Source organism: Carettochelys insculpta, chromosome 1 (genome assembly GCF_033958435.1).
Source record: "Carettochelys insculpta isolate YL-2023 chromosome 1, ASM3395843v1, whole genome shotgun sequence".
Taxonomy (NCBI): Eukaryota; Metazoa; Chordata; order Testudines; family Carettochelyidae; genus Carettochelys; species Carettochelys insculpta.
The window spans coordinates 337,464,348-337,480,739 of NC_134137.1; the positions used below are offsets into that span (position 1 = coordinate 337,464,348).

The 16,392-nt window shown below is 39.9% G+C and overlaps 1 protein-coding gene across 3 annotated transcripts in view; it reads right to left on the reverse strand.

The window, feature by feature from the left end:
* Nucleotides 1-16,392, reverse strand: part of WASL (WASP like actin nucleation promoting factor) — an 83,753-nt gene that overhangs the window by 36,860 nt on the left and 30,501 nt on the right. For all 3 annotated transcript variants that reach the window (XM_075015285.1, XM_075015269.1, XM_075015277.1), the window contains 4 exons: nucleotides 13,797-13,931; nucleotides 11,593-11,679; nucleotides 10,898-10,994; nucleotides 5,181-5,204 (listed from right to left, as the gene is read on the reverse strand). In XM_075015285.1, coding sequence (XP_074871386.1) covers nucleotides 5,181-5,204; nucleotides 10,898-10,994; nucleotides 11,593-11,679; nucleotides 13,797-13,928 — 340 coding nt within the window. In that variant the 5' untranslated portion in view covers nucleotides 13,929-13,931. The remainder of the gene's footprint in view (nucleotides 1-5,180; nucleotides 5,205-10,897; nucleotides 10,995-11,592; nucleotides 11,680-13,796; nucleotides 13,932-16,392) is intronic.

Consider the following 16,392-nt stretch of genomic DNA (forward strand, 5'->3'; position numbering starts at 1 on the left):
ACCAGCAAAGGGAAGAAGGAAGAGAGGCAGGCCACTCAAGACCTGGCACACCACATTTAAGGAAGACTTATTAAACATTGGTATATCATGGGAGGAGGCAGAATTATGTGCAGCCGACCAAAATCGCCGGCGAGCACTTGTTGCTCAATGTGCCCAGATGCACAGGCGGACCTAAGTCTAAGTACCCTAGCAACTGACAGAGAGGCTCAGTATAAGCTATTTATTACACAGGACTGAACATGAGTCTGATCTGAGGTACCTCCACAACAATTTCATAAACTGGCCATTTGTTGTATGCAATTTTTGTACAGAAGAAAGCAAACAAGTGCAAGAATGCTTGTTCATTCCACGCCTTTCATTGAGGTATAACAGTAAGATATGCTTGTACATAAAAAGGGGTTTTGAAATAGGGAACACTGGACTTAGTCAAATAGCAGTGTACTTCTCCCTTCATATTGTGGCAAACAACTTATTTCTAGGGACACAAAAAAACTTCAGATGATTCGAGTGTCAACCACAGTTGAATTTTTTGTGACAGATGCTTGTTCACTAAACCCTAGAAAAAGGTCAATCTCTTTTTTCGAACAGGGACAGCATTTAGCTACCCTGATCAGACTGATAATGGTGACAATTTAAAGAACTATCTCAAATATAATCCCAGCTTACTTTACTCAGTAAGTAGTCTCACTGGCACAGAGTAAGGTCGGTAGGAGTCGGCCCTTTGGAGGCAAAAGATTTCACTATAGCAACCCTCTTACTCATCTAGCCAACAGTTCCACTAGATTCCAGTGTAAGTGTTCAAAGACTTGAGCTTTAATTTTGAAAGTTAATGGCAGCAGCAGGGATCATTCTATCTGGCCCCGGCTCAAGCTGAGGAAGGTACATCACTGGGAAATCAATGGAATACAGTCTAAAGTATGAGATATCCTTAAAAATCCTTTACAGTGTTAGAAATGCTTCAATTTTTAAACTTTGGTAAAATCATGGGCAATTTCACATCATGTAATAAAGGCTGAATAACAAAAGTACAGAAATAAAGAGGTAAATATGCAGTTTGGAAAAAGGAAAAAAAAAACAGTTGAGCTTGTTTTTCCGAAAATGCCTCAATTTATGAAAACTAGCATCTGTTTCTAGAAGTCAATAATTTCGGTCCATCTTCAGTTAATTATAGATTGTGAAGGTAGCTATGCTGAAGATTAAGGCTGCTCAACACTTTGTGTTATAGGACCCATTTTCAGTTGCATATAACTTTAAAAAAATCTAAAATTTTTGGGGGCAAAAACTGCATATAGCTCTAGCTGATTTGGTTTTGGAAAGTTCTGGCTGAAACAGCTCAGCCACTTCAGAAAACAAATTTTCAGAAAAACACTGGTCTTGCCCATGTTAAATTCCTATAACTTTTCACTGAAACACCAGAATATTCCTATGCTTTGGAGCAGGAACCTGAGTTTTGTAGAGGGCTGCCATGGTTCCAGGAATGTACATTTTGCAGTCTCCATGAAAATCTGCTCAAGTTTGTCTAAGCTGTAAGCCACTGAACAATCAATTGGCATACATTCAGTATAAAAGTTTGTTGGACGCTGGCAGCCAAAATTCATCCCTCACTGCTCCTAGTGCTGACCAAGCTGTGTACGTGCCATCTCCAGACTAACCAAGCATATTCCATCCTGAGGAGAGGTCTACACCATGCCAGAGATTGACATGGCAGGGATAGATCCACTGGGTGTCCATTTGTTGTATCATTAAGGAGGCAATAATACCATGTGCAAGCTCATGACTGTCAATGCCGATACTCCAGAGAACTGCCCCTGTTGACCTTGTCACGCAAAAGACACTACAATAGATATGTCGACTTCAGTTGCACAATTTGCAAATGACAGCAAGACTTCCCCATCAGAATTTTGGATAACAAGTCTCAACACTCCTCAACTGACTTGCAAATACAATTACAATCTAAGATGTCATGAATACACACGATAAATTGAGTGACGTGAACAAGAAACCTCAATTCTGGCATTTTAGCTTTTTCTATACTTGACTTTGCAACTTTTGCTGAAGTTATTGTGGATAAGATATTAAATATAAAATTAACAGTTTTGATAAGGTGAAAATAAAGTATGCAGTATGAACAACTAGAATTTATTTTTGAAAGGCAAGTGACTACAGAAAACTCTTGTTTATCTGGTATTTGGTTAACCATAACTCTCAGATAACCGACATAATGCTGGCAAACCCTAAGCCATGACATGGTTTCTCCCTTTTTTTATTTTCTTTTTTTCCTCCAGACAGTCCCGGGGTGCAGATCACATTTAAAGTATTATTTAAAAGAAGCTCACTGACTCACAAATCTTAGAGCTGAAGCTACACATCTGGAGTTATGCAATAAAATTTTGAAACAATTCAATTTATCTTAGTACATCGTGAAAATAAAATTACATGCTTCCATTATACAGGTGAATTCCAAAATGAAATCACTGTAGAAATCTTATTTAACTATTGATTTTATTCTTACTTACATAATTATGTGTATGATTCTACATAGCATCAGCAGATATGTTATCCTTCAAAATTAGTTAAAAAAAATCAAATGAAACATGGTCGGGGGGCAGGAAGAGGATATTGTCTTTTCTTTTGAAATCAGAACAAAATTTCACACACATCTTTTTTTATGAAAAGACTAAATCTTCAAATATTCAGTACGTTGACTATATGCTTCCCACACACTGGATGTAAAATGCTATGGTTGAACGTATAAATGATTAACTAGTCAAAGAGTTTTTACTTGAGAAATTCTCTTAATTCAGCTACAATATTTAGAGTCTGAGCCAAGTTTAACACCCATTCCGTAATTCACAGAATAACTTTTAACCTAAACAGACAATGCTTACCACCATTTTTAGACCTTAGTTGTCCATAGCTATCATTTTCTTCTCTGGTCTGCATGAGCTATCATTTTCTTCTAGCACTGCCATATTTATATCCAACAAAAATTTCCCCATCATCACACACACACACACACACACACACACACACACACACACCTTCCCCACCAGCTGTAGACAGCTCAAACGAAGATGAGAGGGGCAAACAGAGCTCATCATTTGGAAGTAATTGACAATACAGTGGCCCTAAGCATCCACTGATACTAATATCTGTGATATCCTTAGAAGCAGCTCCAGAGAATGTAGTACAAAACATTTCAGTATTTTGTATTTTATTTAGAATCCCCCATTATTGAAAAGCTTTTCATGTCATCTGTCCCCAAGTGCCAACAACCCAAGAATAAATTTAAATGGTTCTAATATTAGAGTGGAAGTAAAAATACAGTAATACCACATAGTTCTTAGAATATCTCAAACTAATTCTCTGACAAATTCCCCCCCCCCTTTTTTTTTTTTTTTTAAACTTTCAAAATTTTACCATAAGGTCAGTATAACCATGGTAACGCCTTCAATTTGCATAAAAAAGACTTTTCTATTACCAAGGAGTGTAAAACAAATCCCAGGAAATTACAGGCTAATGCATTTTACATAACCATTAATGCTTATTTAATTTTTAATCCTGCAATTCTGTTCAAAATCTTAAATCCTTGACATCAAAAGGTCATCCAAACACAGAGGATTTTTTTTTTAAATTTGAAGTACAGTGCTACAACTAGCCTTCCCTAGACATGCACAAACTTCAGACTTTTTGAACATCTTGGTAAGATGATGGGCCCAGTAAAAATCAGCAGCCAGGATTTACCACTAAGGCTATGTATACACTAGAGCATAAAGCTGATATTATAATGTACCTGTCTTCTCCACAAATATCATTAGGTCACTAAACATCTCAAATTGAGAATATTTTGACCAACATTTGTTGTGCCCACCTCTGAGTTTTGTACGCCCTAGTACCTTATACTTCTGAGGACAAAGTATGACCTTTGGGTACTTTACCAATATATACTACAGGTATTAGCAGACTGCAGTAACAGGAAGGAGGGCAGATTGTGGCAAACATAGGAACAACATGTCAAAGAACTGCACTTTCTACAGGGTAAATCACAGTTCCCTTTTTCCCCAATGCTTATCCATGTGTGTTCCATTTTGATGGCTCATGAGTGAATTGATACACAGTAATCTCTTCCATATCCGGCAGCCCCAGGACCGGGAAATTGCCAGAGGTTAAAGTATTATGGATACTGGAGAGGACCCCTTCGCCGCTGGTTCCCTGACAGCAGGGCCGCACTCCCCTCCCCAAAGCCCTCAGCAGTCTGGCCCCCAGAGCTCCACCCCTGCCTGTGCAGTTCGCTCCACCCTCCCCACAGGAGTTCAACAGCCCCCATCAGCTCAGGCCCTGGCCTGTGCTGCTGCATGGGAGGGTTGGCTCCCCACACTCTGGCCACCTATCCCACTGCACTCCCTGCCAGGTTCAGCGGCTCAGGCCCCAGCCCAAGCTGCCCCATGGGTGTGTGGCGGAGGGAGAAGGGGGAGTTGGCACATGGTACAAGGGTGTTCTCCCCTTTCTCCCTCCCCCCACCAAAAGCGGTTGCTGAGCAACCCTGGAGCCTTTGCAGCCCACGGTGGGATAGGGAGCAGCAGATGCAGCAGCCTCGTCTCAGCTCTTCACCCGCATCCCAGTGCCAGTCCCTTAAGAAGGGGAAGAGTAATGTAAACAAACCCCTTCCCATGCACCATTACTCACACAAGCCCCTGAACTATTGCTGCCTGTCCTGAGCGCAGGTCTGGCTTACTGATTATTTGCTTGGCCTGTGCATAGGCCTGAGCCCAGAACCACATGCTGCTCTGTTCTGAGCTAGTGCCTGGGCCTACTGACTAGTTATTTCAAGGCTCAGCCTGAACATAGGCCTGAGATGCCTGAACTGCTTGAACCCTTCCCTGAGCCCTGGTGGGCGAAGTGATACCCCCAATGAGGCTGCAATCACATTTTGCAATGGGCCAGAAAATGCCTTTTTGTTTATATTATTGTACATCCCCCAACTTCCATGCTTCAACTTTTGCAGTATTATCATATCTTGAATTCAGTGTGGACCATTACAGCAGAGGACACGTTAAAATACCGATTTACTGGAATTGCTCCCTTCAGGACTGTTTAATATAAGGCTTAAGTTAAACTAAAGACAAAAAAGTGTCTAAACAAAGAAATATTAACTGTAGTAACCCTATGCAAAAGCTTACCATTTGGAGGGTCCCGTCTTTTTTCTGTTAAAAAGATAAAACAAAAGTATTCATTCAACAGGTGAAACAGAATTCTTCAACATTCTCCCCATCTCCATAACCTGCAGTTTTACACATTAGATAGCATTCCTGCATCTGAATTCTATTCTTCTAGTAATATACAATTATCCATAATGGACATTTTTATTTATTTTAGCAATCAAATTTTTCATAAGAGTACAGATGGAAAAAACACCAAATTTATCCCCTGTAAAAAGGCTGACAAAATGCGAAACAATGTTTAGCACAGAAGATCAGTGAAATCATTTTATATGATCACAAAAGCCTCCAGTCCTGTTAAAGTTTACAACTGACACTTCTCATGTTTACAGCTCAGTATATGCTGAGTTTTCAGAGACCAAAGGCTGCAGATATACCACAGAAAACCTAATTATCACAGTAAAATTAGAAGTTGCATAACTACAAAACCCATGTCAAGAAAGAATCAGCTGCTTGAACAGCTTAAACTGACTAAGATAGTGTGGAATTAACTTTTTTTTTTTTTGAAAATTTGATTATGCCAATTTGAATCCTTTACATTTTGTATGGTGAAGTGTTCACAGAATATTAATTTTCAAAAAAGAAAATGTGTTCTGATGCAAAGATTTTTGAAGCAGAACTTCCACAGAGAATGCATTATACTCTCAAAAGTCCTCCCAAATCGAATACCACGCAACTTTAGTCATCATTGCTGTGACACCAGTCAATTTGAAGTGCCTTTATAGCACTTTTTATCAGTAACTCTCTCAGCACTTTACAAAGGAGGCATCACCCCATTTTTCAGATGGAGATAGAGAGGCACGAAGCAGCAGAAACTTCCTTGAGTTCACTCAGCAAGTCAGTGGCTCAACAATGCAGGTCTCAAGTCACATTCAGTATTGTGCTAAGAAACACTCTCTCACTTATGCAAAAATACTCTATTTCAAAATTTTAGAATTTAATTGCAACAATTTTGGATATGTCTAAAGCTGAACAACCCAAACAAAGCCACCTTGGCCACCAACCTACAGCTTTAATGGGCAGGCAAAAGGCTCAGCTATGATGTTTAACTCTACCATTGAAAATGGCTTTGCCTCCCACAATATCCTCCTCATCCATACACACTCCATTTGTAAATACTTGCGAGAGACATATTTGGGATCAGCGCATTTCTTTTTTGGAATTCAAATGGAAAGCTTTTAGGATTTACGTTTCTGCAAAAATGGATCTATGTTTTTAATTCATCTATATTAGCTTGCTGATCTTCTTGTCTACTGCAATAGGTAGCTAAATCTGAAGTTTCTTGTTTAACATTAGTCCTAGAAATGAAGCAGCCTTGATGTAAAAGGCACTGAGCACCTACACTAAATATGAGGTGAACAGAAGCAGCACACAGCAGCATATTTAATTAAATATGGATTTAAGATGACTAAACGTCTTCAAGGCAGGATGCCTAATTATAATTTTCATGGTTACCTATTTTCTAGTAAGACAATTTATGTTGATCTTAAAAAGCTCTGGTGAGTAGCAACTGGATTGCAGGGGGAGTGCTAGCTTTCCTCCTGAAGTTAGATGTTCAAAGGAAAGTTGCCAGTTGTTTCTGTCTAGAAAATGACGGGGTGGTTTTCAAGATAACCCTAGGGATTTAAGTTGGGAGCAGACGTAAGACTTCTAGTTCTATTCTTTCAGAACATAAGGTGAGGGCAGGGAAGGACAACTTTTCAGGGGAGGTGAGGAAAGAAGCAAAAAAGGTGAAAAGAAGTAGAAGGCACAGAGGCAGGTCTGCAAGCACGTTAAAATTCTTATCTCAGCCACATTCTCCAGCATTTTGGAACACAAACCGAACACCCCCACAAACCAATACCACTTGAAGCTGGGGGTGGAAGATAGTGTCTTATTTCCTTTTGGTTTAAACAGTTTAGCTACTACTTAAGACTTATTTTGCGGGAGCTCTCACCTGTGTTCAATTAGGGGTTAATTGCAGCCAAAAAAAAAATCACCAAAAGCCTCTAGCAGTCAAATCAGAGCATGTTCAGTAATTGGTATTCTTTCCCTCCATCCCACCTCTCATTTTATTCTCTTTCCTTCACCTAAAATTCTCTTTCTATCCATCCATTCCTCCTCCAACTCAATTTCTTCCTTATTTACTACCCAGTCAATCCACCCTATTTTCCTTGTTTGGTCTGGCAGGGCTGGGTGCAGGCATTCTGCTCCACTCTCCCCTTCACACAGTACTTTCCCTTTATGTAAAACCAGCCAGGGCCCTCTCCCCTTCTTCTTGTCTTTCCAATCTCTATTTTAGCCTCGCTAGGTGATGAGCTCCTGGGGCACCTTTATTGTTGCTACTGCCTCTGGGCACCTCTGTTCAAGAACCAGTTTCCTTATCCATCAGCGCATCTAGAAGGAGTTGGAAGACAGAGGAAGAAGAGCAAGAAGCTGCAGTCACTTCTCTTGCTATCTGAAAGCTACCAGTAAGACATTCTATGTACCCATGTAAGCTCCAAGACCTAGTTCACATGAGTACAGAATTGTTCTGCCCAATACGTGTCATATTAGCAAGGGGTCACACTGTCAAAGTACTCTTGGCATAGATTATCTCCCTTTACCAAGAACGCTCAATTTTTATGACTAGTCTAACACCACATGTGAAGACAACTAAAAGCATAAGAAAACATTATTCCTACATCTGATGAATCAAGGTTGAAAGTCATCAGAAGCCTAGTGTAAACGCATCAATTTGCTAATCAAGCTATACTATGCCGTCTTTAGATAAATGTGAAATGGTCGTTATTAAACACCCAGAACTAGATAAAATCCTGTCTAAGGTATATAAATGCAGAACTCCATCTAGTGGTTTAATCAGAGAACTTCATGAGCTCTGTGCAAGAGAAAAAAAGGCAGAGGAGGAAAAACTCCCAGCCTAGAAATTAAAATGAGAACAGCAATAACTGAAAACTATATATTAAGTAGTATTTCTTCATTACATAACCTTTTCAATTAAACTAAGAACCTTTACAAAAAGGAATAGTAAGTCACAGTGTTACTGTGGTGCATAAAACATGAAGTTCTGCAACATATGAATAAAGACCTTCAGGGTTTCATAATATTGCTTTGCTTGCAGTAGTCTATTTAGGAGAGTGAAATTTTAGGCTTGTGGAAGTTGCAAGGCTGACAGCCTTGGACAACTATGTACTCAATGAACAGTTCTAGCACAGGCACCAATAATATGAATTTCCAGTACAGTGTCCTGGTAACGTTCCAATTCTGGAGAAATTTTCAGAGAAAAAGGGTTAGACTGGCAAAGGGACTTTAGTGTTGCCATGCCTAACTTTCACTAACTGATCACAGGAACAACACTGCACTTCAAAGACTATGCTAGGAAGGTGGGTTTCTTATAAAACAAATGCATTGAGACAGGCACCATCAACAGTGATTCACAAAAACCAGCCCAGCCAGAGGGGAGCCACATAAGCTAGCAATGGAAAATGCCAATGAAATGAGTGTCCTAAGCCTTAGACTTCTCCTGGACAAAGCTGCCTATTTCTATCAATGATTCACAGCTGGGAAAGTCACCCATGGAGTCAGAAAGCAAAGACACCCAAAGTGCTTGTTGTGAGAAAGAACTATGAGCCTACTGCACTTCACACTAAATAGATGGGGATGATGCCCACCTTATCACTTACAGCTCATTATTTACAATTGGTAATAAAATAGTGTGTCATTAGGCACATGCTCATGCAAAAATGACAAAAGGACCCCGGAGCTTGGTGCAAGATGCAAGATCCTTTGCTCCAATGAGCAGGAAAGACTGAGGCAGCCCCCCATTACTCATATTACTGAGTTCTCTTCTGAAAAATGCAGGATCAACTCCTGTCTGTCTCACACAGAACTTGCATCTCATCTCAGGTGAGTGTTCTAACTGCAAAGGCTGGATGTTGTATGAGGAAACACCACCATCTCCTCCAGTCAGATTCTGAATGGAATCCAATCTGGTAAATGACTTCTGAGAACAACTCCTGGAGCAGGACCTGCAAACAAGACTGCCATACACACAATTATTTTGCTCCAGTTTGTGAATCTCTCTCAGGCTTAAATGGGAGAAGGTATCCAGACTCCTACACCAAGGTAGCAATGCACATACCCAGATGCAGAAACTTAAATGCCTACAGATTGCGTCTATACATAAGTAGATTGATCTTTTGATCCGCTCTGTTGACAAAAGGGTCCTGGAGCATCTACACAGCCTTTTTCTCGACCGTTTCTATTGACAAAATACATTTTGTGTGCAGATACGTCATGAGTTTTGTCGACAAAACCCCAGCTTTGACGACAAAACTCTTTAGTGTAGATGCAGCCACAGACTTTAGAGGGAGTCCTGTGAATTGCAACACAGCCTAAATATGGGGTTTAGGCACTTAAACGCAGACTTAGGAGCCTACACAGTTTAGGAAATTCCTCCCAAAGAAATACAGGCTCCAGTCCTGCAATGAGCTCTGCCTGCATGTGGCCCCAATGAAGAACTGTTAGGCCAGCAGGTGTCATGGCTTATTTTTTATTTTAAATTAAAAATAACGACATAGTCACAGTAAATTTAGTAGAAGTCACAGGTTACCAAATTTACTGTGACTGCTACCTGATTTTTGATAAAAAGCCCAGTTGATGATGCAAACAGGGATCAATCACCCACAGCAGCGCCATCTGCCTTCTGAGCCACGATCCTAAACTTGGCTCCCGTGTCCCATGGAGCTTAACCTAGCACTCTGCTCTAGGGACTGCAAGCTGGTGCATGAAGGGTTGCAGCACACTCCAGGTTTCACTCACTCAACCCTCCACTACACTTGGTAGGGGTCGCTGGGCCAAAGCTGACAGTGCAGTGACTGGGTGCTCCCAAGCACAACACCTGGAGCAGGAAGCCAACCGCAGGCCCCAACAGTGCATAGGTGCCACCACTGAGGGCTGAGATATGGACACAAAACCCTGGAGGGGGAGAGGAGAGGAGAGAAAAGTCAAATTTTCTGTGATTCTTCTTTCACTCCAATTTTTTCCATTCATGTGCAGAGTAAAAATAATTAGAGTCACCAAGGCATGTGTGAATATGCAGAAATGGAAAAACCTAGCTGTGGGAGCTCTCCTCATCAGCTGGGCAGCATCTGATTCCCTCCTGGAGTGGCTGCCCAAGTGCACAGCTTACAAGGAACACTGGTCTTGCCAACAGCAAATAAGATGTTTCTCCACTAATAACTACATTGATGCCTACAATTAAGTTCACTTGGACTACTGGATATCCCAGATTTAAAAAGATTTACATTACTCTAAATTTGGGCCAAATTTAAACAGCATTAGTTAAGCAAAACCTAGAAGTGAATGGCTAATTAGTCTAATTTCTGCACAATTTACTAAAAAATCTCTAGTTCACAAGTACATTTGCTTTATCTGTTCCCATCAGTTCTTTCAAATACCACATATTAGAGGAGTCTCAAATTGCAACAGAAACTTTAAGATGGTAAAACAAAAATTGGTTCTTCAAGAAATTTGAACTGTATATTTTTCTGTATTACACACATTAAATAAACTTAAGGAAATTACCTTATGAATATCACACTAAGATCTTAAAGAGCTATCAGACATGTAAGTGTCAACTAATCCCTTCCCAGTGAAGCCTAGATTTGATTTAATGACATGTTAAATTGAGTATTTACCAGATTTTCTTTGCCGTCGTCCAAGCAAATCACTTACGGTTTTTCGGAATTTTTTAGCTTCTTCTTCACTAGCAAAATTAAGACCAACCTGACATGTCTGAAAGAAGATACCAGTTTTGAAAAGATTAAGTTTAAACTGTGAAATATTTTAAAAATTAAGTGAACTAATTTTGTTTATGAAGGAAAAAGCTGGAAATAATTGACTTATCACAAATGAAAGTTTAGAAGCAAATATTACCAAATTTCAATATATATTCCAATTGAATAGAACTTCTCTCTAATAAGGTGTGTAAAGTCCATATTTTGTCAAATCTGAATAATTTTTCAAATATGTAGAATGACAAAAGTGAAAATGTTAAGGACACATAAAAATTCCTTATATACTTGAAAATGCTCATTTGTTAACACTGAAGTGGTTATTTCTTTACCAAAAAAGAGCATAATAAAGGAGGTGATTTTTGTGCTCCTGTTCCATTTGTAGTTCAGGTTTTCTATTTTAGCACTGCCATTAGAAAAAGTTCTTATAAAAATCTACACCATGTTGCTAGAAAGAAGATATAGGTAATGATGTACTACATAAAATTACTTGGCAAAAATCTTACGAGGTATTACAAGAATCTACTATATGAAAAACAGTAGTAGGACAAACATTTTAAAAATGGCTGCTCAAAAATGAAGTAAACCCTGGGACTTACATCTCCAGCAAAGGTATGAAAATATCCTTTAGGGCTATTATATACAAAATTATTGTACAGTTCCTGCTCCCACAATAGTTTCCCATCCTGGAAAAGAAAGAAATGCAGATTTTCAACATGAAAGGACAATAATAAAAAAGGAGACCGGCTAGACAAACTTGCATTGCAACGGTGCTCAGAGGGCACAACTAGAGACTGTAGCCCTATTTTACCAGATCCTGTACATCTACAAACAGAGAAGATTGCTTCCTACAGAGTTTGACATCTAAAACAGATGAGTACTGGAGCATGAAGGGAAACCAAATTATTACTTACAGATTGCTGTATTGCTGCCCACGTTGCCAGATATTTTTGATAAAGTACATTCTTCAAAATTTTATACATATACAACCACACTGGTCAAAATGTAAACACCAAGACAAAATTAGACCAGGAATTTTATCCATATCAGGTTTGTAGCAAGTAGAAAGAGTTTCACCTTTGTAGAGGTGTTCTAAACATCTGAATGAAAAGTGTTACAAGATTGCAGCATTAAAAAAATAGGTAACCTCAGTCCAGCACCAAAAGATCAGCTGACAAAGTTGCACATGTAATAATGCGCATCCTTCTGACAATGAATCCTAGCAAAAGCAGCGATTGAATGTTAATGCTAACGAACTGCCCCTACTACTAAGAATGATAAATAACATTCAAAAGTGACTCAAGAACCACAGTCAAAGTCTTATAGGATGTCAAGGGGACTTCTCAACACTCAAATCTCTTTCAAAAATGAGATCTGAGCCCCTTTGAAAGCCTCTCTCAGTGGAGGTACGTTGGCAGGGTACAATGGGAAAAATCTGTTGTACAGCTGCACATGTTGTAGAGTGGACTTCTGTTTATTCAGCACTTCCCAGATACTCAGGGTGATATACCTATACAGTCTACACAGCTGCTCAGATAATGCATACCAGTGACACTGCACCAACTCCCTATGAATTCCTCTAGTAACAGCTCACAGGAACATCCTTCTTTAAAATTATGGTTGAGATGAAAGGCTATTTACACATAAAAATTGCCTGTAACAGATTTTAAATTAAAGTACCGATTTAGAACTCAGATCATTATACAGCATAGTTGAATAAGTAAGTAAAAACCACACTACAACTTTCTGCTTCTCAGAGAGATGTAGGGCTAAAGGACAAAGACTCCAGAGCTTTGCTAGTAACTTGTTCCAATACTTAATTATCCATAGTTAGTTTAAAAAAAAAAAAAAAAAAAAAGCTTTCTATATCTTCCTTGCTGTGGACTAATAGGATTTAACCTTGGACAGGGAGAACAAATCACTGTCCATTTTGTTAAACTTTTACATATTTGACATGTATCTCCCCCATCACTTACCTTCTCATCTCTAGAATTACACATTTCTTCTTTCATCTCTCTTATAGGGCATGATTTCTAAAACCCTTTCATCATTTTGTTGTGCTCCTCTAGCCTCTCTAGAATTTCTCCTCCCATTTTCTTTAAGCGTGCTGCCCTCAATTGAAATGGAAGCTTCACCAGTGATAGGGAGTAATAATTATCTCCCATACATCCCAAAACAACATCTGCCATTTTCACAGATGCATCACACCGTTGACTCATGTTCAGTTTGTGACCCATTACATCACTCAGATTCTTTTCTGAGGTATTCCCCTAACAGCTATTCCCCATTTTGTATCTGGGAATTTGATTTTCATTTCAAGTGAAGTATTCTGCATGTCTTTACTGAATTTCATGGTATAGTTTCAAATCAATTCTGCAACATATCAAAATAATTTTCAGTTCCAATCCTCTCCATTGCGCTTACAACTCCTTCCACAAATCTTACAGGAAGACTTCATTTCATCACTCAAGTCATTAATGCACATACTAGTACTGGACCCCGAACAGACTCCTGTGAGATGCCACTTGGTAGGTTTTTCCACTTTGACAGTAAACCACTGATTGAGTACAGGCTTTCAATGAGCCCCGTTCATAGTAATTTAATCTTGACCCCATTCTCACTAAATTTCTATGAGAATGCCACATGGGACTTCAAAGTCTTATGAAAATCTAATAGGCATATTCTTGCATTACTCACTTTACAACATCCTTTTATGAAATTAATGCAAACAATTCAAGGAAACTTCACATTTATTAGAAAATGAATTTATTACAAAGTAAAAGGTTAAAGAAACATTTCTTACCTTGATATCAAATATTCTGATAAAATATGACCTCTGTGGATTGTCTTTTACAAGGCAGGCTACTCCACAGCATTTTTTGGACCACATGGCATTGCGATCTGCTACATATATCTGGACAACTGCTGAAGACATTGTCTAAAATCAGAAAAAACATTCACATTGATTAAAGCTTAAAATTAAGAGTTCCACATTCCTTCCCCTAGGCCGTGTCTACACTAGCCCAAAACTTCAGAACGGCCATGCAAATGGCCATTTCGAAGATTACTAATAAAGCACAAATACATATTCTGTGCCTCATTAGCACGCGGGCAGCCGCAGCACTTTGAAATTGCCGTGGCTCACTGCCACGTGGCTCATCCAGACTGGGTCCTTTTCGAAAGCAGATAGGAATAAGTTGGTGCGGTCCTTTCGAAACAGATCCCCATCTGGATGAGCTGCGCTGCAGCGAGCCATGGCAATTTCAAAGTGCTGCGGCTGCCCACATGCTAATGAGGTGCTGAGTATATTTCAGCACTTCATTAGTAATCTTCGAAATGGCCATTTCGAAGTTTTGGGCTAGTGTAGACACAGCCCTAGTGAAACCTATACCTACTTTGATTCTCTGCATCAGGCAGAAACCACAAACCAGTCATAGTCAAGCTCAGAAGCTCTGAACATACCCTTTACATTCTTTTGCAAGGTCCTTTAGATGTCCTTTTAAAAAGAATAGGATTTTGAGAATTCTTGGACCAGACACCAGCTAATAGAACCAAATCAAGGAATTGGCAGTCAGATAACAGGGTGATGGTGTGGGTAATGGAGTTAGCATCTACTTGCAAAGCACCCATGCAAAAATCAACAGGAAAGCTAGAACACCCATATCAAGACTTATTTAAAAATCACTCAGTTAGGACTTGCTTATATCTGAATTTTAATCGTGTTTTCACATATTAATGTGCCTCATGTCATTTCTAGAATTTGTAATTATGTTAACTAACATTATCGTAAACAACTGAGGGGTTCTCTCCAATAGGATTTTTAAAGGAAACAAGCAGCTTCATTTTTCTCAAAAGTTTTGCTTTTTCCTGCAACTTGAGAAAAGCAGTAAATTCCTATTCTTCTGCATCAACCACAATGGAAAGTTTCTCACAATGCAATTTATGCTTTCCATGCACATTCCACATTACACAACTTCTGCAAAACTGATAGCATAAGTAAGCCTGAAAACACTTAACCAAGTTCTAATTTTACACACCATACATTTGTACGATATCAAGAGAATCTGAGGCCATCTTACCCAGTTTCTTGCACTCATGGCAGTACTAAGTATTATCTAGAGCGGGGTGGGCAAAGATACGGCCCACGGGCCAAATCCAGCCCACCCAACATTTCTACCTAGCTCAAACAGATGGTTATCACAACATACACACTTCCACTAACAGCTAGTATTCAGCTGCTCCTTTCCCCACCTTGCTCCATCTTGCAGCCAAGCCGCCTCCAGGACCCTCCTGCTAGCTCTACAGAGTTGGGAAAAGGGGGTAGAGGAAAGAGCTGAGAGTCTCCCCCACTGCATACCTCATCTGTTTTGAGCAAGAGTCAGGGAGAGCGTCAAACTACAGAGCGGCTCCAGCCTGAAGTATGTGTCCTTACCTGCCCTCATCTTATATTCTGAAGTATGGTGAATCACAGAGAAGTGCCACTTACAAAGAGGCAGTATCTCTCACAGCTCCCCCACCCCCTGCAGAGCAGGGGAGGCAGAGGCAGAGCTGGAGGTTTCCTCATCCTATTGAGTGTGCACATGACATCTCTCAAGCGTACCCACCAAAAGCCAGCCCTTCCAGGTGCCTGGGGCTAGCCCAAGACTTTTTCCCAAAATTCATGGCGTGTTCCCATCTGCAAAAATTATTGCCCATCTCTGACCTACCAGAAGGTATGGTGAAGTTGAGAACATCACAACTAGCTTTTCCAGGTACAGCAATGAAAGAGATAGACCATGCTAATGGACCAACCAACAAAAACAAAGAACCATGGAAAAAAAGCTTGTCCTCACCTGCCAATGCTTCAAACAGCCTATGGATAACGGCTGCTACAACTCACTGGGAGCATGCAAGAGCTTATGAACAGATCATGAAACTGAATTCCCTGACAGGACCTGTGCTTTTCAGAAAATGGGGCAGAGAACCTGGCTTGGAACAAAGGGGTTCCTGACATATGAAAAAGCTACATGAGGGGGAAATGAGATTGTGACTAGAGGCTACATTTGCACTATGAAAGAAAGCCAAATGCATTAAAGTTGACTTTGTAACACTGAGGTTTTATAAAGTCGAAGTTGACTTTCCACACCTACCCACAAAGTCAACTTAGCGTGTGTCCACTAAAATTGCCAAAGTTTGACTGTTGCAGCAGTGCACTGTGGGAACCTGTCCCATAGCTCCCTCAACCCCGGGTTGTCTTTCTGGTGCGTTATGGGGGGAAAAAATTCCCTGCAAATGGTTGCGGACATGGTGGTGTCATCTTGCCAGAATGCATTGCCCTCATTCCCGCACTGTCGAAAAGTGGCATTTTTCTGAAGTCTTTCCACGATGAGAGGAACTGAGTTGTCTGCATTACAACTGCC